This window comes from Xenopus tropicalis, chromosome 2, assembly GCF_000004195.4.
Source record: "Xenopus tropicalis strain Nigerian chromosome 2, UCB_Xtro_10.0, whole genome shotgun sequence".
Taxonomy (NCBI): Eukaryota; Metazoa; Chordata; class Amphibia; order Anura; family Pipidae; genus Xenopus; species Xenopus tropicalis.
The window spans coordinates 125,281,873-125,308,479 of record NC_030678.2 but is presented as its reverse complement, the minus strand read 5'-3'; the positions used below and the strand labels follow the sequence as shown (position 1 = coordinate 125,308,479).

General features: G+C 38.3%; 1 protein-coding gene across 1 annotated transcript; it reads right to left on the bottom strand.

Annotated features, from left to right (window-relative positions):
* Positions 1-1,053: 1,053 nt before the first annotated feature.
* On the bottom strand, positions 1,054-24,784 carry rbm26 (RNA binding motif protein 26). Its single transcript, NM_213703.2, is given in 10 exon segments — positions 1,054-1,758; positions 3,744-3,891; positions 7,711-7,950; positions 9,991-10,251; positions 11,548-11,753; positions 12,517-12,663; positions 15,842-15,930; positions 17,716-17,852; positions 19,220-19,338; positions 24,553-24,784. Coding segments are annotated over 10 exon segments (1,881 nt in total). The 5' UTR covers positions 24,612-24,784; the 3' UTR covers positions 1,054-1,283.
* Between the last annotated feature and the right edge of the window lie 1,823 nt (positions 24,785-26,607).

Below are 26,607 nucleotides of genomic sequence, written 5' to 3'. Positions count from 1 at the left end.
TTCACATGGCTCTCCGAGATGTCTTAATATTTTCTCCATGGGATTTTGCAATGTTTCTCATCAGAGGTATGTAAAAACAAGTTTTAAACAACCAGACATCCTTAGGCTCAGACTAACGGTTTTCTGAACTAAAGAGTTGATGACACAGGCAAGTTTTTGCATGAGTTTTTCTGGACTTATTTCTATGTATAAAAATTCTAGAAGTGCTGAGGTCTCGGAAAGACTACTAGGTGACTATTAAATTCTAGCAAACATACCATGCATGCCATGTATACATAGAAAAAACAGTTCGCAAATCACAAAAGTTTAGAGAAAGCTGAAAGAGAATAATAAACCAGCTGAAGTACCATTATACAGTTATGTTTTTATTTTTAATGTTATTAATTTAATTAAAAGGTAAAAAAATTGTTACACATTTTCATTAGTTTTTTTATTTTTTCTTGACTTCTATCAAGTAGAACTGGTAGACTAATGGCAGGTGAGGCAGTTTCACCACTGGTGTACTGAATCACAGGCTGAATCACTGGGAGGTGCCTATTTGTTAGGTATCCTCCACTACAACATGGAAAAGATGAGTTTTTGCTGTAACAAGATGTCAGCACAGGAACACAAACTAAAATAGCACTATGTGTCTAAAGTTGTTTCGCACTGAGGTTAGTTAAGGCTACCCAGGTTAGAGAAATAAAACATAAAATAACCTTGCGGAATGCTTCCCTGCTATTTGAAAGTGTGATTGTTTCCCTGCAGAGCAGCCAGGACTGTGTAGAGATTTGTATCTGCAGCATTCAGAACGAGGAAAGCAAAAGTGCATACAATCAGGTTTTTTGGGGTTTTTTTTGAAGTGGTACAGATTTTTTTTATTGGAAGTATATTAGAGATAGGTTTCTTTATAAGTATGGAACCAGAAAAGGGGATTTTATTGTTTTGCTTTTGCATCCCCTTTAAGACAGACAATGTAAAGGCACATTTTTGCTTAAAATTGTCAAAGTTAATAGACTAGCAATATTAAAAAAACTATAATTAGAAATGGATATTAACAACATAACACATAGCAGATTTCCTGAAGTTTATTTAACAGACACAAATGAAAACACTGGAATTTTAAAGGTACAACACGCAGAAGGAAAAAGATCAACATGTACATAAGTGCAGGTGTTAAACATACAACATAAGACATTGATACCATTTATTGCAAAGGTTAATATGACTGGGCTTTCCATAGGCTGCGATTTCAATGCATACAGTGAAAATTGTGGTGCGGACTACAGGTCTTGAGTGTTTCTTCAGAATTGGATGTAACGGTGTGTTTCATGTGAAATTTGTGGATACAATCCACAAGTCTGAGTGCTCTGACTATAAGGTGGGATATCACTTATACATGACCGAGAGGCATTTACAGATAAAGGTGTGGGTAACAGAGATGGGATAGTGAAAGGGACACTAGGGTTTTGCCCAGAAGAAGCTGGAGACTGGCAAAAGGAAGATATACAATTGAGCACAGCAATATGCATCTCTAATCTACGATCCAGAGGAACTCGACGCATGTAGGGTATTAATGTTTTGCAGAAGCCAGTCTCTTCATCAAGTTCTTTGGAGTACTGAGGCTGAACAAATGCATCTTGGTACCCCTGCATTTTATTTAACATATTAAACTGTAATTGAGATGAATCAGATGTCCCTTTATTCACTTGAAGTTCTTCAGTTCTTGGAAGTTGGTAACAGCGTTCAAGCATCCCATTTTTTTCTATATCAGAAGTTCTGCAACAATATTGCCAGGATTAGTTTTCAAATACGAAATACACAAAATGAATTATATTGTCTACATAATATATTATACAAAACATTTTGTATATTTTATATCTTTCTTAAATATTTGGGTGAGAAAAAAAATCCCAAGATGCGTAATTATTTAAAGAAAGGTACTCCCATAATACAGGAATGGGACCTGTTATCTAGAATGCTCAGGACCTGGGAAATCTACTAAACACTAACCCTTAAATCAATCTTTGAGCAGCCCCTGTGAGAAAAAACAATTGTATATCATCTTCATTATTTAAAATGTTTAGTTTTGAAGCTACATACCAGGAAAGGCTACTGAAAGGCTCTTTCCTCCACTCTCTGTAGGGGATTTCCCAAACCAGGGCTTGGTAGGCAGCCAAATAAAAAAAAAAAAATGTTACAAATGTTACAAACATGTTTTTCTAAAAGGGGCTCTGCAAATTCAGACTATTGTCTGAGGGTAAACATCCCCTTTAAACATTAATTAAACCCAGTAGGATTGTTTTACCTCCAATAAGGATTAATTTTATCTTAATTCAAATCAAGTATCAGCTACTGTTCTGTTATTAACGAGAAAAACGTTTTCAATTTTGAATGATTTAATTAAAATGAAGCATATGGGAGATGATCTTGCTGTAATACTGAGCTTTCTGAATAATGGATCTCTTATCTGTAGTCATTTTGGTCCAAAAAAAAAAAAAAAAAAGTGTATAAACATGTACAGTCACATTCTCGGCACACAGATTCAATACAGGTATGGGACCAGTTATCAGGAAACCTGTTATCCAGAAAGTTCCGAATTACGGAAAGGCCATCTCCCATAGACTCCATTACAAGAACAATTCTAATTTTTAAAAATGATTTCTTTTTTCTCTGTAATAATAAAACAGTAACTTGTACTAGATCACAACTAAGCTATAGTTACATAGTTACATAGGGTTGAAAAAAGACCAGAGTCCATCAAGTTCAACCCATCCAAGTAAACCCAGCACACACAACCCACACCTACCAATCTATACACTCACATACATAAACTATAAATACAACCACTAATACTAACTGTAGATATTAGTATCACAATAGCCTTGGATATTCTGATTGTTCAAGAACTCATCCAGGCCCCTCTTAAAGGCATTAACAGAATCTGCCATTACCACATCACTAGGAAGGGCATTCCACAACCTCACTGCCCTCACCGTGAAAAACCACCTACGCTGCTTCAAATGGAAGCTCCGTTCCTCTAATCTAAAGGGGGTGACCTCTGGTGCGTTGATTGTTTTTATGGGGAAAAAGAACATCCCCCATCTGCCTATAATCCCCTCTAATGTACTTGTACAGAGTAATCATGTCCCCTCGCAAGCGCCTCTTTTCCAGAGAAATTAACCCCAACCTCGACAGTCTAACCTCATAGCTTAAATCTTCCATCCCCTTAACCAGTTTAGTTGCACGTCTCTGCAGCTCATTAATATCCTTCTTAAGGTGAGGCCTTACCAGGGACCTATAAAGGGGCAAAATTATGTTTTCATCCCTTGAGTCAATGCCCTTTTTTATACAAGACAGCACTTTATTTGCTTTAGTAGCCACAGAATGACACTGCCTAGAATTAGACAACTTGTTATCAACAAAAACCCCTAGATCTTTCTCCATTAAGGAAACCCCCAACACACTACCATTCAGTAGATAGTTCGAGTTTATATTATTTCTACCAAAATGCATAACTTTGCACTTATCAACATTATAATTTAGGTATGGAGATCCAAATTATGGAAAGATCCCTTAACCGGAAAACCCCAGGTCCCAAGCATTCTGGATAACAGGTCCCATACCTGTATTACTAAAACTGTTTTATGCCTAAATTGCATGTAAATCACATGCCAACCTTTGTTATATTGGTAATAATATGAAATATTTAGTATTTTTGTAGATAAAACAATTCATGATTTTTTTTTTTTTTTTTAACTTACTTTCCTGGCTCCATTATCTTCTTAAGAAAACATCTATTGACATAAACTTGTTTTCTCCTTTTCACTGGAAACAAAGAATTTTGATCCCACATTTGTGATTCAGTTACTTGCTCTCTAATGGTCCGAAGTCGAACTTGGACTTCATTTTCTGATGGAAAAAAACAGGGAATAATTAGCATTAAAAACAGTTTAGTACATACTGAGAATAAAAAATAAAACTGCACCCTGTGTAAAACACAACAGAATGATCACAAAAGATTATTAAAGTGTGTTTACCTCTTATTTATAGAACAGTCATCCACTGGAAATAATTCAGCACATATCACATTTGATATGTGTTCAGATTTGTATCCTGGACATTGCGGATCATACAGTTCCAAATGCTGCAGCATCATGTAAATACGTTTTTTCCCACCTCAAAGCTCTTTTTGGACGCGACGCTGCCATCGGCAATACTTCCTGGAGGTCATTAAAACAAAATGACCTTCTAACGGAACGGAACGCATAAAGGACACATTAATAACGCACTGTATGCGTTATTTATGAGTGTGTTCTCTTCTAGCATACAACATAAGTAAAAGCTGCATCAGAAGAGACAAAAAAATGACTTTGATAATGGTTGTGTGACCAGGCTCACAAGAAGCCATTATAATTGTTTTTAAAAACATTTATTTCAGAATGAAGGAAGTATGGTAGACAACAGTGGAGAACAACGGCCGCTGCTCTGATTACTAGTAAGGCAATCAGTTAAAAAAAACATATGCTTCTGACACTGTGATACTTGTATGAGAGAAAAGGCAAAGTGTGTTTAGTTGAAAAAAACTGCCTAAAATTCACAAGTCAAGGCAACCCCCTGACCAATACTCCCCCTTTGCCCCTTCTGAACCGCCAAGCCTTTTTCCTGTTTAATCGCTTATATTTGCTCTAATACTACAATGAAATGTGTGTGCTCTGCATCCTTAGTCGTTCTGCCATTTTTTCCCTTCTAACATCAGCAAGACGGTCGCCGGATGTTTAAGTGTTGAAATTACCTCATGATCTTCATGCTGAAGAGGCTTTGTGTGTAGTTTGATGCTCATGTTCAAGGCTGGGATTACGGTTTGTGCACAAAAGCGAAGTCTTGGCATAACATATACACTCAAGTATCATGGGAAATTGACGCAATAAAACTCGGCGGAATTTTCAAATGGATTAAAGTTCTACAAGCCAGGCATGTATTATTGAGATAAATTGTCAGTGCTTCTGACTCTATCTTTGTAGAGACTGCCTTGCCTTTTAAATGATAACTGGAAAAAGCAATGCCTAGGAAGCAAAAACAATTTTTTTTTGTTTTTGTTTTAATAAACAGCATAGTCAGCACAGTGAAACTTAACTAAGCACATAAAGTTCAAGTCCTCTTGCAAGTTACAATTGCATACATTAGGGAGGCAGCTAACCCATCAATTTTCGATATGGCTACATACCATTTTTAGAAAAATTAAACATTATTATTCTTGTAACAAAAGATTGTCATGTTTATTTGGCCAAGGCGTTACACGAGTTTGCATTTGGCTCAGTTGAACACTAAAGATCCACATCCTGGCGATTTTGCCAAATCCCAAACCATGGATACTGATCTTGAAAACTACAGAATTGTACTTTTTTTTTTACCATAGGAGAAGTTACATATTGAATCTTAGGGGCACATTTGCTAATCCACGAATCCGAATGGGAAAAATTCGGATTGGAAACGAACATTTTGCGACTTTTTCGTATTTTTTGCGATTTTTTTTTCTGCGCCGTTACGAATTTTTCGTAGCCGTTACAACTTGCGCAAATTGTTGCGACTTTTTCGTATTGAGCGCTCGTAAACGGCGGGCAAACCTTTCAGACTTTGCATGATTTTGGAAGCCTCCCATAGGACTCAATGGCACTCTGCAGCTCCAACCTGGCCCAAGCCTGAAGCTTGAATGAATCCGGAACTTTCGTACTTGGCGCAACGGCTACGAAAAAGTCGCGACAATTTACGAAAAAAATCGCAAAATACCGATCATTACGAAAAAACGCATCCGGACGCTTTTCGGACGTTCGTGGATCATTGTGAAGGTAGCCCACGAAATCTCAATCGCTCCAACACACTTAACATACAAGGCCATACAAAATTCCTCACTTCTTATGCTGATGTCGCACTGAGTGGTTTATTTGCCTGTGATCACAGACGTCTAACTGCTCCGAAATGCCTTTCCACCAGCAATAGGACAAAATTCCTCACTTCTTATGCTGATGTCGCACTGAGTGGTTTATTTGCCTGTGATCACAGACGTCTAACTGCTCCGAAATGCCTTTCCACCAGCAATAGGAGTCGCCGGTGGAAAGGCTATAGCATTGCTTCGGTATTTATGAAGTTTCCTCCTGCAAAAAACATAGCATAAAAGGGTTTTCACCAGAGACTCCTGTTGTTTTCAGTGGAAAGGGATTTCTGGGGGGGGTTACACGCCCGCGATAGCAGTGATCCATCGCAGGCAAATAAACCACTCCGTGGGACATTAGCCTTAGGGTGAAGACACATGAAGCTACTTGTCATAGCTACTAAATGTCAGTAAATACCCTTCCATAGGCAATATTGAAAAAAGCATATGCTAAAAACACACGTAGAGACAATTATGAGTAAATGATCAGCATTATCAATTTTTGTAGCCATGACAAGTAGCTGCTACTAGTAGCTCTGGTTGTCTTTGCCCTTTAAGACTTGCACCTTCTCACCAACACACAGCTGAATACCTGGGAACAGTGAGAGCTGGGTATAGCTTGGGTCTGGTATTTCTCCTTGCAGTTTCCTGCAAACTATGATTAAAGAACCAAAGGGAATAACCTAGAGCTATTACCAACAAAAACTCAGGCTAGAAAAAGTCCTGGGAAGACCTTTGGTTCTCTTTATGCTTGCTGAAAATATAAATATAAAGTAAAAAAGCATTGCAGACCATCTGGAAACAACTATTACAAGATGTGTTGGCCTGGGAAGCTAGGAACAGCACACGTGGTCAACAGTCAATCTGTGCCCCTGTGCTGTCCACGCAAGAGTTAACTGTTTGATGCAAAAAGTCTTAACCTGATAGTATCATGTAATACGAAAACTAAAAAAGTGAGTTACTTTTTTTTAAAAGTAGTCAAAAGAGCTATTTTTTTAAATGTAGTTCCCCTTTTAATCCACACGAAAAACAAAGAGAAAATTATGTTCATAAAATAAGTTTGAACTCAAGAGGACTGAAGAATTTGGCAAGGTAAAAAAAACAAACAAAAATAAAGAAACATTTAAAACATCAAGTGAATTATCAGTGTTTGACAATGTAGAGTAAGCAGGAATGGCAGGTCTGGGTGTAAAAGGAACATCCGAACAACGGATATAAGCTCAAAGTAATGAGTGCTTCTGAACTTATTAAAGGTAGGCTTATCTTATGAGAATTGATATCGGGGCTTCCATGTCCTTGAAGCACAGTCAAGTCATAAGAGTACTCTTGTTTTACTGGTAAGCATGAGCCATACTAAACAGGTATAGCTATCAAAACTCACAGCTGGTCAGTATCATGTCCATATAAATGTCTTCAGTATGGAAACATTTGTACAACCTTTTATAACAGGTACAAGTATACATTTGTTTGAAGAAGTTCTACTTTAAAATTATAAAATAAGAAGCATGTTCAAAAAACTAAAAATAATAATCCTGTATGGGGAAAAAATGCTCCAAAAATAAGGGGCAATAATAACGCAAAGAGAAAGCTATTAAGCTAAATTTTGCGTATCCAAAAATGTTTTCAGGAATTACCATTGAAAGTAAATAGAACACAATACAGAATCTATGGCACTGACAAGCTGGAACCTTTCATGCAAGTAACACAGATTCTGCAATGTATAACACATAAAGGGTTAATAATCTTGAGGATCTAGAGGTAATGCCATAATTATATATAGTGCTTAAATTATTAAATACCTGTGATGGGTGGAAGGCTGGGAGGTAGTGGACCAGGTGGGGGAACAGGAGGTCGCAGGTTTACAGGTGGCGGTGTTAAAAGAGGTGGAGGGGGTGGAAGGCCTGGTGGAGGTGGTCCTTCTACAGCAGGAGGTTGTGCCGGGAATGGTAGTATTCCAGGTAGGTTTACATCTTCAACAACGACTGGATCGCTACCATGATCAAAAGGACACATATCCCCTCTCATGCAAAATCCCTTTTCTGAGGAAAAAAAAAATAAAAAGGCATTAATATATCAAGAATAATCTAAAAAAGTTTAGATATTTTATAGATATTCGAATAGATATTGGTGTGTCACAAAATGATGTGCCCCACCATCCTTGGGCAGCAATAACTACGCATTTCTGGTAACATTTGATCAGTTCGGCACATATTGTTGAGCTTCCTTGCATACACTGCCCGCTTTAGCCCTCCACAACATTTCTGTAGGATTATGGGCAAGACTGGCATGAGACGACTAAAAACCAAAGTGGGCATGCAGTGAACAGAGCTAGTGTCAGGGTAGCTGATCCTGAAAGAGCTGAGCAAACAGAGAATGGGAAAGATATAGCACAGCAACCAGTAGAAAAACATTGACTAGAAGCAAGGCATGAACAAGCATGCTTCAAATGTATGCCCCTAGACCATATACCCCAGAAAATATAGGAAGGAGATCAAGAGATTGTGTTGTGAATTTATGAGCTAGACTGTGCTACACTGAAGTGGCTTGAATGATCATTTGCTACTTTATTGCTTTTTGGCACAAACAAATAATTATGATAATGTAAATCTAAATTCCGCGTGGGGCGGAATTTTCAGCAAGCTCTTTTCCGTTTGCCGAAAATATCCGCCTTACGCCACGTCTGGCATTAGCCTTATACTAAACACTATAATCTGTGCAAACAAATCATGGACTAATAATATCACATGGTTCCAAATTCACATTCAGGAGGATGGCATATAAGTATGTAATAATATCACTACTGTATTCTCTTTAAGAAAGGAAAATACAAAACCTAAGATGCTGTACAATGTAGTGATTTATATAGGGGGTGCTGATCCAATTGTTGAATGTGTATGTATATATCCCTCGCTCATTTAAGTTTTTGGGCTTAGATTCCCTTTAAAATTGCTAGTATTTTTTTTAATTAATGTAGATTGGAACATTACTTAGATTTATATCACTTTAACAAGGTTAAATGTTATTTTTAGGCAGATATTGCTTTTAACTAAGACACAGAATAGAGGGATTTTCCCCATAAAGCACCCTATCAAACATGGTTTTTACTTAGCAAAAAGCAATTCAATCAATTTTTAAAGGGGATATATAGCATAAATTTTTACAATGCACTAAACCATGTAAAAAACTGTAAAATAGAAGTGCTTTTATTTTAATACCTTTGGGTTCAAATATGTCCATAACTGCTTGAAAACTGTGCTCTACCCAGACCTTATGCCAGCTTCCAGTTTAGACTCTTCAGTATGTGGCTGGGGTCCCCAGCTCACATAGCTACTTAAAGTGAAGTGAATATGCATAGGGAGGGCGGGGCTTAGCGATGTCACAGCAGTCATTCCTCTACTCTCCTCCCCCCCCCATCCCTGGCAGCAGCACAAGCAGAGAGACACAGAAGGAGGGAAGGGTTTTCCTTGCTACTGCTGAGTAAAGCCCGTCAGTCAGTGCTGTGACCACTTCCTGTGGGAGACTGAAGGACACTCCCATGTGTCATTTGCTCTAGCATTAGACTTGAGAGGTTGTCTCTAAATATCTCATATAATGGCAGTTTTAAGAGGTAAAATGCTTTCAAAACCTCTTTCTGCATCATTTCACATTTTGAGGGAGGATGAATATTATGACTGAATATGAACTTTATATAAAATGTCTCCTTTAACTAGCTCTCCAGACATATAATTTTTGTAGTATGTTAAAATTTCTAGGGAATCCTTCAGTCTAGATTTCTCTCTCCCCTTCTCTTCCCCAGACATAATAATCCAAACCAACAATCATAAGCAGTTCTGACAACAGACAGACAGTCTCTTTTCTCTCTCTGTTCTCTTTGTGTAATAAGTATTATGTGTAACACGATGCACCTCAAACCTATCTCGCATCATGACTAATATGCCTGTTACTACCATTGAAATGTTGTTTATAACTATTCTTACTGAAGGTTGGATTGTATACAAAACCCAATTAAAATAATAAAAAAAAAAAAAATTCTAGGGAGGTGAATATTAATCAAACACCTCCCTCATTTAAATGCATACCGTCATAGTCTCTGCATCGTTTTTTGGGTATCTGTGGTCTGCCATAATTGCTGTGGTCCACTTGATCTTCATGAAATTCTGGCCAGTTTTCGGCTGAGCTGTTGCCATGATGGGATGGAGTAATAACAGTAATTGTACTACTTAGAGTTGGAACTGGAAAATGGGCAGGACCGATGTGAGGAACAGAAGATCCTGATGCATAACTGTTGTCTACTGGGTCTGATCTATCAAGATCAAACTTTGGCTTTCCAGAATCCTTGTCTGTGGGAAAAAAAAAATCATAAGGTTGTTAAAAAGCTACAAAAAAGAAAGCCTTGGAACAATGGAAAGATTGGGAACCTGATCTACAACTGGAGACAAAAGTTGCTAAAGAATAGGAAGCCAATGCCATATCTCATGGCAATCTTTTCTGTACAGCCACTGTATAAAAATACGGCTTTCTAAACACAAAGAAAATAAATATGTTAATAAGCTTCCTATGTTGCACAAATATGAAAAGTCATAAAACTCAGGGTGAGGCCAAGCCAGCCTTCTGCCTGCACTCTTCTTTTGCCATGCACCAATGCCCAAAGCGTGATCTCCTTTCTCCTACCTGTGGACACAGCAGTATGCCTGTGAGGACCACTTCTTAATGCTTACTATGGTGGAGTGGGTCCCCTCATGGAGAATATAATGAGACAAATGCCTGGCTATGTTCTGTCCCCCAGTTAAGTGACTGAGGTTGCAGTCTCAAGAGCAGATCCCCAGCTGCCATACCTATCTAGGTCTGCCCCTTTTGCCTATTCAAGTAGTGGTTTTGGACTCTGTGATACAGCTTGCATATGTTTATCAGCGATAAAATAAATTGTAAAGATACAGTCCCATTGTGCTCATCACTGAACCCTAACTTAAAAGTCAGAACTGCACGCAAGTTGAGAAACTGGTAGGAGGAGGAAAGCCTACCTGCCTCCCCCCTCTCACGAATATAGAGCTGCTGAACACAGGTAGTGTTGTATTCATAGGGGTGGCCTTTTGACCTTTGGCAATCCAGGATTCGGTTCGGGAATCGGCCAAGATTCAGACTTTTTCAGCAGGATTCGGCCAAATCCATGACTTTGGCCGAACAGAATCTTTAAAATCATGTGAATTTGTTACATAAAACACAAAAGTAGCAAATTCTCTTTAACCCTTTGTTATCCTAATTTGGATTTGGTTAGTCATTCGGCCAAATCTTAAGCAAAGGATCCGGGCTGGATACTAAAATAGTGGATTCAGTGCATCCCTATTGATTTGTCAATTTTTAAAGGAACACCAAAAAAATGTATCAATATAATTATGTACTGTTGCCCTGCACTGGTAAAAGTTATGTGTTTGCCTCAGAAACATTGCTACAGTTTATATAAACAAAGCTGCTGTGTAGCTACGGGGATAGCTATTCAAATTGAAATAGGAGGTAAATGGAACAGGTTACATAGCAGATAAGCTCTGTAAACAGTATCTAGTATATAATAAGCATTTTAAAACACATTTGAGAATTTCACTGAAAGAAAAAAGGTTAAGAAAGGATCGACCATGTACCTCTACTTCTAGTTCTGCTACGACTCCTATCCCTTTCCCTATCACGCTGCCTCTCCTTACTCCAGCTGCGACTTCGGCTTCTGCTGTAACTGCGACTTCTACCTCGCCGTCTGTTATACCGGTCTCTGTACAAATCTCTCCGAGGTACATTCCTATCATACTCTCTTTTACGAAAACGATCTTCCCTCTTCCGATCATCTCTACTCCTTAATAAATTAAATAAGCTAAATTACACACAGTGTTAGCATTAAGTTATTAAAGGTAACACACATTTTTACCACTTCTAAAGAACTTTAACATATGAACAAGTGAAATGGCAATGTAATTAAATTGTTCTCATGCATAACCCTGTACAATGATATCACCCATCATGGGTGACTTAAGCTCTATGTAAATTGCTAACAGAAAATTAATATTTAAAAATGTTTAAAGGCTCATATTACCTACTGCAGAAAAAAAGTGTAAACATGTCTAAATCAGCCTTTAGAATAGTGGCATATTTATTAAAGGGTGAAAGATTTCAGCATTATTTGTCAAAGAACAACTCTATTAATTATTTTTTTTTAGGGGCATGTTTACCAAAAAGTGATTTTTTTTTTTTTTGATGAGAGACCTGAACAGGAAGTGGGGGCGGGGGCTTCACTCTGCACTAGGGAGCAAAGGAAAGGATTAACGTCTAACTGAGGAACCAGGTCAGACAGAATGCTGGGAAAAAGGTAGGTAATTATGGAGGCTGTTTAGAATAATTTTACTGATAGAAAATAAAAGGTTTACTTATTCTTTTTCTATCGGTTTTAACAGAGGTACAATTCTTTCAGAGAGATATAACAGCTAGTGGTACAAAGTTTTGAAGCATATTTTTACATCTGTTGTAGACAATGTTTTTCATTTTAAGTCATAAGCATAAATATATATAATAACTAAAAGGAAACATATGCTGTAATGAAGTAAAAAACAGCTGATACCTACCTTATGTTTTTTGCATTCTGAACTTTGTTACTGCTCAAACGTGTTGGTGCAGCATCTACATCTAGCTTCTGCTCTGGCAACCCTGATCTGAAGGAATTTTGTATGGAGCTGCTTTCTCGATCTGAGTTACTTCTTTTTCTATTTTCCCTGGTGAGACAAAATGTTATATTATGTTTTGTCTTTTGTATAATCTGCAAGATACTGTGAAAACAAAAGAAACCGAGTTAGGAGATCCTCACAGGGGCTTGGACATAGGAGCTAGCCCACAGGAGAGTCCTAATGTTACTGGTTCACATAGAATGTTTTTAATTAAACAGTAATGCTGACAATCAAAGCTTTTTAGAGCATGTCAATATGTCAACAATATATAAGCAGATACAAACAGCATAAAGTCCAACTAAATACCACAGAAAGACTCAATTTGTAAACATGGACAAAACCATTTAAAGGAGAAGGAAAGGCTAATAAAGTGTTAATCTCAAGCTGCAGGCATACCTTCAGTTCTCTCAATAGTGCCCTTAAGTCTCCCCATATTTCTCCCGTTCAATCATCAGAAGCCTCATTGGTAAAAAAAACGCTGAGCTCTGTAAACAAAATTCCCATAATGCATGTCTCCTGCACCAAGACCAAGACTGCTGTACATGCAGCTTCCTGCTGAATGGCTCAGACCACACATTCCTAAGGGGGGGGGGAGGGAGTTCTTAGCATTCTTGTGGGAGGGGGGGGGCAGGAGAGGGGGGAGAGAGGAGCGAGAGGAAAAGTAAAGGAGACAAAAAAAACTGTTTCTTTTGATAGAGAACTCAGTGCAGCATTTCTGTGAGTGCTTCTGGCTGTATTTACATAGACCTTTCTGATAAAGCTTACTTAGTTTTTACCTTTCCTTCTCCTTTAAGAACAAAGTCAAGGGCTTGTTGCCCAATTAAAGGCAGTCATACAAGATTAGATTTCAGCTGTCAATTTGGCACACTGACCTACTGGTGCAGCCCTTGCCTCAACAGCCTGTATAACTATCTCTATGATCTGATCGTTTGGGCTGAGAATCAATTGATCGTATCAGAGCAATATCTACCACCTTAATTAAGGTCAGCATATCAGGAAAGATCCACTTGTTTGGCGACCTTGCCAAAGGAGCAGATCTTTTTTGTGTATGGGCAGCTTAAAGGAATAGTTCAGTGTAACTGGGTAAAATAGACAGACTGTGCAAAATAAAAAATATTTCTAATACAGTTAGACAAAAATTTAATCTATAAAGGCTGGAGTGGACAGATGTCTAAAATAATAGCCAGAACCTTTCTTCCTGCTTTCAGCTCTCTAACCTCTTAGTCTGACTTTAGGAGGGGGGCCGGTTACATGGGACATAACTGTTCAGCTAGTTTGTGAGCATGCAGGCAAAATTCAAATCAAACTAACTGAACAGTTATGTTCCATATGGCCCCCTCAAGACTGATTACTGACTGCTAACAGCTTAGAAAGCTGTAAAGGAGGAAGTAGTGTTCTGGCCATTATGTTAGACATCTGCCCACTCCAGCCCTTACAGATTAAATTTTTGGCTAAATAACTATATTGAAAACATTTTTTTATTTTGCGCAGTCTATTTTACCCAGTTTCATTTTTACACTGAACTGCTCCTTTAAGGTAGGGCTCATTCACTAAGCAAGCACACCCTTTATAAGTAACAGAAAGGCAATTTTTTCCAACAAACTGGGCCCAGAGGACTTCACACATTCTCACGCATATTATTCTTCTGCACTTTCAAGATAATGTAGGACCCGAGAGACAGGTTTTAGCCCTGATTAGCAATCACACACTAAGGAGATCCACATGTCTTCTATCTTTCCCTGGACTGACTTAATTAACATTTAAAGGAACAGTAACACCAAAAAATTTAAGTTTTTTAATGTAATTAAAATATAATGTACTGTTGCCCTGCACTGGTAAAAGTTGTCTGTTTGCTACAGTAACACTACTATAGTTATATAAATAATCTGCTGTGTAGCCACGAGGGCAGCCATTCAAGATGGAGAAAAGGCACAGGTTACATAGCAGATAACAGATAAGCTTGGTAGAATACAATAGTATTTTATCTGTTACCATGCTATTATATTCTAATTACTTTTATACACTTTCATTTTTTGGTGTTACTGTTCCTTTAAAGGACAAGGAAAGCCAAATTTACTGAAGAGCCAAAGTGTTAGGAACCCCCCCCATGAATATAAATCACTAACTTGTCACCAGCCAGGGTCCTATTTCTGACACACACCTTTGCTCTAGCTATCCTCTGCCCAGCAATCCTCTTTGGGAGACATAGATATGCACATGTGCAGTTAAGTCACGATTTTTCCTCTACTGCTTATGTGCGCAACTGAGACAGCACAGAGCATCTCTGGGCATTGTGAAGGATAGCAGTGTGCCACAGCAGGAATGCAGTTTTCATTGCAAAGGAGCACCGGCCGGGGTCTAAGGTAAGCATTTATATTCCCTGGTGGTACCACACCATCATACCAACATTGGCACCTCCCAGTGAATTTTCTTTTCATTGCCCTTTATGTGCACACACAAAATTGTACAAACGTTGTCTCACAAAATAATCTGTGCTTGCATGATGGAATATTGGTGTGTAGGCAGCCAGTGCATTGTGCCAGAGTCTGAGCTTTCAGAAAGGGCCAGTGCTAAACATTTGAAATGCTTTCAGGTAACCTATTGTTTCTCCTACTCCCATGTAACTGGAGGAGTCGCAAGCCAGACTTGGATTTTTACTATTGAGTGTTATTCCAATATTTACTGGGATCTGCTATCTTGCTGCCTTCCCATTGTTTATCTGATCGGCTGCTGGGGGGTTGGGAAGGGAGGGGTGATATCACTTCAACTTGCAGCTCAGCAGTAAAGTGTGACTGAAGTTTATCAGAGCACAGGTCACATGGCTGTAGCACCCTGGGAAATCAAGAATATGGCTAATCCCATGTGAAATTTCAGAATATAAAAAAAATATGTTTGTGTTCTTGAAAAAAGAATTACAATGCAGGATTCTGCTGGAGAAGCTCTATTAATTGATATGTTTTGAGAAAAACATGTTTTCCCATGACGTTATTCCTTTAAATGAGTTGCAAGTTTATTCAACCAAGCATTTTTTCCTGACTGAAAACACCACACTTCGGCTTTCCATTTAGCCTTATCAACAAACTATTGTTTGATCCTCAGAGGGGAAGTTCAGAGGCATTACTACTGATTTACATAGCATAATCGCTATGTATGCATAAACAATTTAGCCCGTGTCAGCCTACTTTATCTCATCTCAAAAAAATGTCAATAATAGTGCTGAAATAACCTGGTTTCTTTGTGGCGGGTGATAGAAGGCTGAGGGCTTTGGTTTAATCTCCGAGGTGCTTTCTTTTCTTTTTCTTCTTCTTTGTTTACCTTAATAATGAGAAAATGTATTAAGATTTCATTATTTTTAACTGAAATGCAATGTAAATTAAATGTGACTAACAGTAATACAAGTTGGAAAATTACTTTGACTAAAGAAATCTGAATCTGAAAGTCACTTGCTACTTTAGGTTCTTACAAACACAATTAAAAAAAATCAACTGTCCACAAGTCCCCTGAAAAGCCCTCTATATAAACAAACCCCTTCCTAAGCTGGAGCCTTTGTTACAAAAGAACAGTAACACCAAAAAATGTAAGTGTATCAAAGTAATATATTATGTACGTATAGCTCTACACTGGTAAAATCTGTGTGTTTTTTTGAAACTCTACTATAGTTTATATAAACAAGGCTGCTGTGTAGCCAAGTGGGCAGCCATTTGAATTGAAAAAAGGGAGAAAAGGCACAGTTTACATATAAGCTGTGTAGATTCCCATTGTATTTTATAAAGCTTATCTGTTATCTGCTATGTAACCAGTGCCCTTTCTCCTTTTTTTCAGCTTGAATGGATGCCCCCCCCCACCCCCTTGGCTACACAGCAGCTTATTTATATAAACTATAACTATGTCTTTCTGACGTAAGCACACAACCTTTACCAGTACATTATATTTTAATTACAGATATTGGATCCATTATCCGGAAACCCATTATCCAGAAAGTTCTCAATTATGGAGGGCCATCGCTTCCTTTTTTACTGTAATAATAAAACAGTAGCTTGTATTTGATCCCAACTAAGATATAATGAATCCTTATTGGTGGAAAACAATGCTATTGCATTAAAATGATGTTTAAATGATTTTTTAGTAGACTTAAGGTATGGAGATCCAAATTACGGAAAGATCCATTATCCAGAATGCCCTGAGTCCTGAGCATTCTGGATAACCTGTCCTATAAAACATTTTCATTTTATCGTTTTACTGTTCCTTTAAGGAGCAGCTCATTATACAAAGGCCTCTCAGTGGACTGCTGACTTGTTTTAAATGTACTTGTAAGATCCTTATGTTTTAATTTCAGATTTTAGCCTGTTTTGTGCAAGAACAAAAACCACAGATATTTCATAAGTATGTTCAGCACAAGTCATTGAACTAAATGCTGGAAATTGGGGTATACTGCATCTGAGTATATACAAGACTTGCAGTTTATAAATAACATATTGGATAGATTTATGTTCAACTACTATGCTCCCTCCATATAGAAACTTCTGCTGGGAATTGGCAAAATAGCAGGGTCTTAAATAATTTGTTGCTCTATGGCTCACATTAATAAGATGGATGGATAAATTATATATATATATATATATATATATATAATTAGATACCAAAGTACCACCATGTATGTCCCAGAGGTAAAATGTAGGTTACATGCAATAAAAAGTGACTCTTTTTAGTACACTGTCTGTAAAAATAAATACATGTATGAAGGCATGCAGAGTCATTTTCAATTGTTTAGAATATTTCTTCACATTTGGAAGTATAAATAGGGAAGCTGCAAAGTCAAAGATATAACTGATGTAAGATTTATCCAATAAGAAAAAATATATATATCACATGTGGATAATGTATCCAATTGTAGTTCTGTGTGTCACCAAAGCGCTCTAAATATGTATTTATGGATATTTTTTATTTATATAGCAGTACTTATGTACACAGCGCTGTACAGCAGCACAATAAAATACAGGAGGTCATTACAATAATAAATACAATGAACAATAATACAAATAAAAATTAAAGTTGCATAAAAAGTATGGTTGTGTACTTCAGGGTTTTCATAATAAATACCTCATCTTTCTTTATTTCTCTTTCTTGATGTTCAAATGTGTCCAATTTCACAACAGCTGTTGAGGTGCTATCAGGTTGTGGAAGATAATTCTTGGTGTTTATGGCATCAAACAGCTTGTCAACAAAGCCCTGTGTCTCTAAAATGTAAATTTGACAAATTACTAAAAAATAAAGACATGTTCTACATATAACTATAATGTTTCAATTCACTTAACTAACTTAAGCTTAATTAGCTTAAGTCTAGGTCTAATAGAGAAAGTTCTTTGGCCATGACTTGCAAGTTTGATAATCTGCATGCTAACTTTGGTGTAATTACTTAATATGTATATCTCAATATGTATATCTCAATATGAATATCTCACTAATATACATACATACACAGAAGAGAAATCTTTTTAAGTTGAATTTTAAATTCAATAGTTTGCAAAAGTCAAAATGTCACCTTCTGAATAATCGCTTGAAATACATTCTTTAATAGTTTAGAAAATATACTATCATCTTCATTAGTATAGTTTTTCTTATGGAGTATAAGTTCTCTAATCATGTGTCTGTGAGTTATTTAACTTAAAATATAATTAAAGCCCAACAAAAAAATTGCCTAGAAATGTTGTTCCTGATATATTTTTTTGTTCAGTGGTTTTTATTTGTATTAAACAATATGGAAAAATAGCAACAGTAGCTGCTATTCCATATATAATATCCTCAATAAGGAAAAGTCAATGTGACAGGAAGGAAACAAAGGAATAAAGGAGAAGGGGAAAAGAAGAAAGTGTATATTATCATTATTATCAAGGAGACATATTGAATAAATGGAAAAAACCCTAATTTTGTAGAAAATTATGAATAATATATGGTGCTGGTTTCACATTAGTCTAAAATTGAATACAGTCTGTAAAAATGGCCCCTTTATTAAAGTTCCCTATAGATCCTATCAGGTCTCTGTCCCTGTTTCAAATGAAGGGTGGACGTGACCTAACAGTCCCTGCCAGAAGCACCCCATTAGTCCTGCCCATCTGTCCCACTTCCTGCTGGCTGAATTCTCTGGATGTGCAGTGGAGCCGGCAGCTCTCAGTACACTGCACTGTAGGATAGGAACCAATCAGCAGCTAGGCTGACCTGATAGGGAACTGAAGCCTGTTTTTCCCTGTGGGAGTGCAAGACTGTGATTGGCTCTTCCCCTCCTACTGTGCTTCTGGCAGGGACCATTAGGACACGCCCACCCTTCATGTCAAACACGGACAGAGAACGGATAGTATCTATAGGGAGCTCCAATAAAGGGGCCATTTTCACAGATTTACAGAATTTTACCTACAAAATTAGGGTTTTTCCCCATTTACCCAACACGTCGCCTTTAACCTCTGGGATGGTTCAAGGCATGCAGTACATAAGATACAATATTTCTAGTCTTATTATTTAGGCTTAAGTCTGTAAAAGTTACTCAAGCAGAGACTATTAAATGAAACCAAAAATTAACTCCCACTTATTTCCTCACCAATAAGTTTACCTTTTTGGAGAAATACGTCAAGTTGATCAATGCACAAAGCCTTTAGCTCCCGGTCAGTCTTATCTTTCTTCACTAATGCGAGTACATATTTTGCAAGGGCTGATGGGTCAGCATCACAACTATAATAGAAAAATTATATTTTGAGTAAGTGCAAATTCTACAAAAAATTTAATTTGATATACAATGTATTTTAAAAAAACATGATAAGAACACTGCTCACTATTGTAACTGTCTCACACTACATGGATGTGCAAAAACTGTTAAAATAGAAATAGTCACTTTTAAACTGTTACTCTAAACAACTGAAGGTTTGTAAAATGGTTATAAAATGATTCAGAAGTGTAACAGCTCAGATGAAAGCTTCCTAGGAGAAGAAATTTAAAACAAATGGGGGGGGGGGAGGGGGCATACTTTATTCTTTAAGGGGGAGATTTATCGCCGCGCAAAAAATCTCCCTTGTCGCGGGCGACTAATCTCCCCGATATGCCATCCCACCGGCTAGAATGTAAATCACTGGTGGCATGGCATACGCGGTGCCGAAATCGCTGAAGTTTCCTCTCAAGGCAACTTCGGCAAATCGCCGTGCCACGTCTGCCATCCCACTGGCGATTTACATTCTAGCCAGTGGGATGGCATATCGGGGAAATTTGTCACGCGGCGACTAATGTCTCCGTCTGTCACAGCCCTAAAGGAAAAGGGTAGGTATAATCACTGGTGGGTGCCAAATGTCATGCCGCCACAGTGATTATAATCACGTACTCCTGGTCACCGAACACTACATCAACCTAGGGAGCTACTGCAGAAGCCCTACATCACAAATGAATTTCTGGTTTTTGCTCTTCTTTGCTGCCCTGTGCCAGGTATGCATAGAGTAAAAAGCAGTCTTTTTGCTTCTAAGTCTGGCTGTTGAAACATGGTGCTCCTACTGTAGTACCCCAGGCCAGTTATCAGGTAAGCAGTTATAATCACTGAGAGTGCCTATCAAATTGGCAACCTCCCAGTGAGTATGACATTCCTTTTCCATTAAAAGATGTATCAGCCTTCGGTACTTTCATGCAGACTGTTCCGCCACATTCTTCAGTTCTCCCAGGTATCCCTGTCACTGCCCTGGGCTGTTGTATGGGCAATACACACCGTATACCAGAGTATGATCATATTTATATATAGGCACCATAGGGCCTGTGGCAAGGGTGGCAGCTTTATGGGGGTGGTCCATGAGTGCCTGTATATTAGAACAATTAAAAGAAAAAACTCTCCGCAGATGCCACTGGAGACTTCCCTAGTGAATATGGCGGTGGAGCTGTGGGGGTGAGTGACATCCAGCACGTAAGCAGTGGAAGCAACGTCACATGCACCATGCTGGGGGCACATTAAGATCCGGTGGCCAGGTTGGCACTGGACCTTAACACACAAACCTTTTAACAAGTGCCATTTCTGACTTCAACTGCATTGAAACAATTTAACGTGAATCTGCACCTGAACTGCAGTTCAGATATTGTATTTTAAAATTTGGTGTCTGAATCTGCCCTTCTTGAGAGCACTAGTACAAACATGGATTTCTCAATGAAAGCATTAAAAGATGACACTAGCATTTCCCCCAAAGAAATGTAAATAATTTTCACCAAAAAAGACAATACTTCATGCATCATTTTTAAATGTATTAAGACATCCATTGCCTTTATTCTATTATGATGTGACTCCTCAGATAAAATTAGGGGACCCATGCGTTGTTATACAATGCAATGTTATACTTTAATGCAAACAAGGTGGCATTTTCAAAGCATGTGTACTGATGTTTAAGGCTTACAAAAACATGTGGGTGCCCTTTCTTTGGCTAAGGAGACAAGTCATAGGGGAACCATTTTTTTGGAGTTTGCAAGGATGCCAACATACCCAACAGGCAACTGGTTAAAATAAAACCAAAACATACAGGTAAAAAGCTTTAAGGCCATCTACCATAGAGATAATTTAAAAAAAATCCTTTTTCTCTGTAATAATAAAACATTACTTTTACTTGATCCTTCCTAAGCTGCACAAATCCATATAGACAGCAAAATAATCCTATTGGGTTTATTTGATTTTTAAATGAGATTTAGCAAACTAAAAGGTATGAAGATCCAAATTACGGAAAGAACCCTTACTTGAAGAACCCCAGGTCCCAAGCTGTCAGGATAATAGTTATTAAACAAAAAATATTTTTATATGTAGGGTAAAGGCTGATATCAAGGTGACAGGGAGCAGTCAGTGGATTTAAAACTTGTGTGTGGAAATCTAGATTCTTCAGACCAGGTGCGCAGCCTGGGGGTGGTTCTAAATAATGATCTCTCCCTCAAACAACAGGTGTCAGCTACCATCAGATTAGCATTCTTCCATCTCAGAAACATTACAAGAATAAGGGCTCGTATACACTCACATTTTTATGCATTTAAAAATGACTGTACTGCATTTATTTTCAATACACACCTAAATGTGTATGCCAGTTTTCAAATGCAACACACTGAGTCAAGCATAAGAAAAGGCAGCATTTCACATCTAAAAAAACAGTCATGAAAAGTGAATTCCATAAAGAGCAACTCTAAACACTCAAGAGTACAACCAGGCAGAATACAATGGAATCAATTAGCTGACACCTTTAGGTGCTCTCAAACCAGCATCTCAAATGCACATCATTGCATAAAAAAAAATACACCTGTGTGGAAGAGTACAAAAACATCTGATTCCAACAGAGGACAAGCCAAAAATTATTACATGTTTTTGCATCCTCAAAACTGCAATGCCTTGTATTATGGTCTCAAAGAAAAAGAACTGCACCGATCAAAGGTAGTACAAAAATGTAGAAGAGTCACTACTCACCCATCAACACCACCAATGCCAGATAAAACCAGTTTCACACTAACTACACTCTCAATTAAATGGGGGATTCTCTTTCTGAGATTACCACCTTTCCCCCCACCCATAAAAGCAATTAAATATTTACTGTACTGTACAAATACTGGCTAGAACACTGCATTTAGAAAACATACTTTCTCCCTAGTTTGACCCAGCATCTGCTCAGTCCGACCCTGACTGGGTTTACAGCATATTGACTAAAAAGTGGAATCTTTTTAAAAATCCTATTGCAATGAAATGGCTTATTTTACAAAAACAAATATTATCTTCCATCTTGGCAGTCGACAGCAATAGGTGTGCTGTCACAGTAACGCTACTTATTCATAGGTGGTTAACTCCAATGGGCATGATAAGGAGCTTAGTACAAAAACAGCAGGCTCTAGGGTAAATATATGTGAGCCTTTGGAGAAAACACACATGATTCTATTTTTACCCTTGAAACCCTTGTTTGTTAAATTATTGTTTAACCTGTTTTACGATTAACGATTACGATTTTCTGCCAGACAGACATGAGTATAAGTTTTTCTTATTAGTAACTTAACCTTACAGTAGACATTGTTGACAACACATTCCAGAAAAACAAAAGAAAAAAATGTATTTTATTTATTTTTAGTTTATTTTAAACTTTACTTTCAGGAAACATTCATTTAAAGCTGGCCATACACATTCAGATTTAAGTCTTTTGCTGATGAACATTCCATTCGGATATCGATTGCACATTTAAATGCAACAATCTAAAACGAACATTCAGAAAATAAACATTTTATGATTATTCAACTAAAAATTTCTAACCTGTCTGATCGACTAAACAACCAATTGCCATGGTATGAATATTATCAGGACGATAATTTGGAGCCCATACATGGTCCAAAAACATCTGGCCTGATATCAGCCAGATCTTGATCGGACAGGTTTGATTTTTCATTGGATCAGGGACCGCATTTGGCTCATTGATGTGGTCCCTGAAGCGATGGACGCCTACACCCGCAGTTATAATTCGATTGTTTGGCCCTAGGGCCAAACGACCGAATTAGCCCGATATCGCTCACCCATAGGCGTGGATATCAGGAGAATATCCACTCGCTTGGCGACCTCTCCAAGCGAGCGGATCTTACTGCGTATGGCCACCTTTATTGAGCAGCCAGAATGTGGCGACACTGCTGATTTCTAGTAAACCTGACATGTGCAAATCAGTCAAAATATAAGGTAGAGGTAATGGTTCTTGCATTCCTTGGTGATGTTTGCCACAGTAGGATAAAAAGAAAATGGAATTCACTTGTAATGTCTGCATGACTTGTACTGATCACTATTTTCTTGTTATATTTGTATCTCCTCATCAAATCAGAGTGCTCAAAGCAGGTTATTTTTTACTTTTTTTTTTTGCTGCTTTGCTTTGGGGCGGGACATTCAGACAGACATAGAAAGAGTGAATTCATCAGTTTCCTTTCCAGGTCAACTACGGTAATAGATAATCCAGTAGAAATATAGATGGGTAGGACAGAGCAGAATTATTGTCAATGCTACATGCTTGCCAACTGATAGGACTGAAGCAATGTCATTGTAAAAAATTGTCATTAATACATTTGGTTATATTGTGGCCAATCATCACTGATGTGTAGAAACCAACTCTTGACTGACAAAGTGACCAAACTGCGACAAAAAAAACCCAATTGGTATGCTGCAAGCTTGAATTATCCTCTTGTTTAAATAAAATACATTTTTCTGTGGAGTGTCTCAACATTTGCAACATTTAATAACAGTGGCCTATGGTTATGTCAAAAAAAAGAAGTCAAACCAAAAACTGTTTTTTGCATAATGAAATGAGCAACTGTCCAATGTAGATTAAACACAACATTCAATGGTTTTAACTTTATTTGTAAATGTATTTACAACTAAAAGCAGCATTTCTTTTAGTTGTTGAAACAATGTATCGGAAATTAGTTCTAATCAACAAACTTCTGCTACCAGATACAAAACTATAAGTGCAGAGAATATAGACTGCTAAAGCTTTCAGTACCAGTTACATTTACAAATAACTTTAAAAAGACTGACAGTTGTTCATTTACAGATTCTTACACTGTACAAAGAAGACTGTCCAAAATGCAAACTCGACCGCAACGTCGTAAATCGGGTTTAGTAGGCGGGACGGTGGCGCTTCTGAACTACAATTCCCAGAATCCCGGGAAAGAGTTAATTGCTGTGAGTGGCAGAATAACCCACATGCGGCATCCTGTCGGCAAAATGCCACTGAATTTTAAAACCCTTACATCCCCCCAATAAAATGTTCATTGCGCTAATATCAACTCCCTTCCCCAAGTCCTTGCTTGAATCTGACCCAGAGTATCTGTGCCCTGACTGGGCCCTACATACTAACAGGCCCCGTAGCAGGCGGCGAACACCCAGCGCTTGCACTTTACCCATCCCAGTCCAGAAAACATACTTACATTGGCTCTAGCGTCTTTGATAACCAGTGTTTCAATGCCTCAAAATCCTCTATGATCATTTCTGCGACTTCACCGGGCAGCTGTTAGACGCGGCAATAGGAAGACTCTAAAATCGGCCACTACACCGCCCCTGGCTGAATTCACCCTCTCTATAGCGGAGGGCGAATGTATTTCTTCTAAATTCGAGTCGGATTCCGTCAAGAGACATAAAATATTAAAAATAAAAAAAAAGTTCTTACACCACCAAATTCAACCATGAAATGCAGCACTATAACATGGCGGCAGCCTACAAGCACGGCACTACGGCAGACGTCGACCGTCCTCACGCTGTCAAAACAATGGCGACGCTCGAAGTGATCGAAGTTCTACTTCCTTAGCAACCTGATACAGGGAACGCCCCTCAGTCATTAATCAGACAAACGCGTATTCTTTTATTAGGGTACGAGGTATTATTTTTAGATTAGATTCTTATGTGAAATATACACCTATATATCAGAAGCTAAGTAAATTGAAAATCTACTGAAAATGTTTTCTGCTGATGGTATAAATTAAAAAAAAAAATCAATGTTCTATTATTTTGTATTTTAAAGGCATACTTTCCAAAGTTTGAAAAATCGAAAGAGGAATATAACATCAACAGCTTAATAATTGACTACATCCAAGGTTGCCATGGTCCAAGGCATGGACAACATACTTTTTTCAAAGGGGCTATCTTGGTCAAAACCTTCTGCCTTCTGAAAAGGGAAAACGCAATAACCCCAGCATCATTGCGTCAGCAGAAAGATCATTGCATATGTAGGGATCTCCAAAATGGGGACCCTAGGATGGTTACCCCCAGGTTAGACCCCAAGGGTGGGTAGTACTTTAATAGTGGAACACCTTGGGTGGTTTGGTACTTAAATAGTTAACAGGGCGTTCGCTTCCCTGCAGATCAGGGTTATGACCACAGGGTGGTACAATTAGTATATAAGGCTGTGTAGCCATGTGCTGCCAGGTCTTCCTGCCTGGGACCCCTCTTGGTATAGAGGCAAGTGACAGGCCAGTGCATAGTTAGAGAGCTAATTGTTATAGACCACTCTAGGAATGGTAGATAGGTTATTTAGCTGGGCAGCTTGGCCCCTACAGGAATGAGATTATATGAGATTAAGATCTCCCAGCACTCATTGCTGGAGTCAGGGAACTAAGTGGAAGGAATAGGAGGTTTGCCTAATCCAAGGCGGTAGCCGGTGGATATTACTGGGGTGAGGTCTTTTGGGGGTGTTCGCTTGGCGGGAGTACCGGAAAGAGCCCTAGAGAGGGTCTTCTGGCGCAAAGTACCGGAGGGAACCCCCAAAAGAGGGTCACCTGGCAGGGGTATTGCCGGTATCCCAGGAGAGAGGGTCTCCAAAGGAAAGAAAGTGTTCCCTGAGTGTTCTGTGACTTCTGCAACGTCAAGCTACAATAAAAGATATCACTTGGTTCATCATAACATCTGAGTGCAGTGTCTTGCTTTCAGGAGGATCCACTCTGCCTGGTAAGAATCTACCCCAGGGAGGGGGCAAGGTGCCAGGAGGGCTGGGAGTCCCCAAGCAGAAGTATAATATCAAGTTCTCAGGAAGGGAGTTACAGTCAGTCTGTCCCTATACTAGGTGGAGGCACGCCAAATAATACAGCAACATCTGTTCCCCAAAGTAAGCGGGGCTCAGGATCCTGTTAGCTCCACTAGATCTCAGCAGGTAGCAGCACATTCTCTAAAGTGGGCTACACATAATGATGACATTGATGGTTTACGTGATGACGTTCCTCACGTCAACAACGTCATCACACATGCCCCCTTTCTCTGGGTTTGTAACCTGACAAAGGAGACAACCCTACACCTGCCCAGCTGGTAAAAATGTTGTTTAATGAAAATGTTATTAATAGAGTAAGATAACCAGATTTTTGGAGCAAAGTCCGGGGACAAATTTTTAGGTCATGCCCATTTTGACAGACACGCCTCCTATAAACCTTCAGAAAATACATAAATCAACGCAGAGGCAATACCATGTATAATACCTATAGCAGGATGAGTGGCAA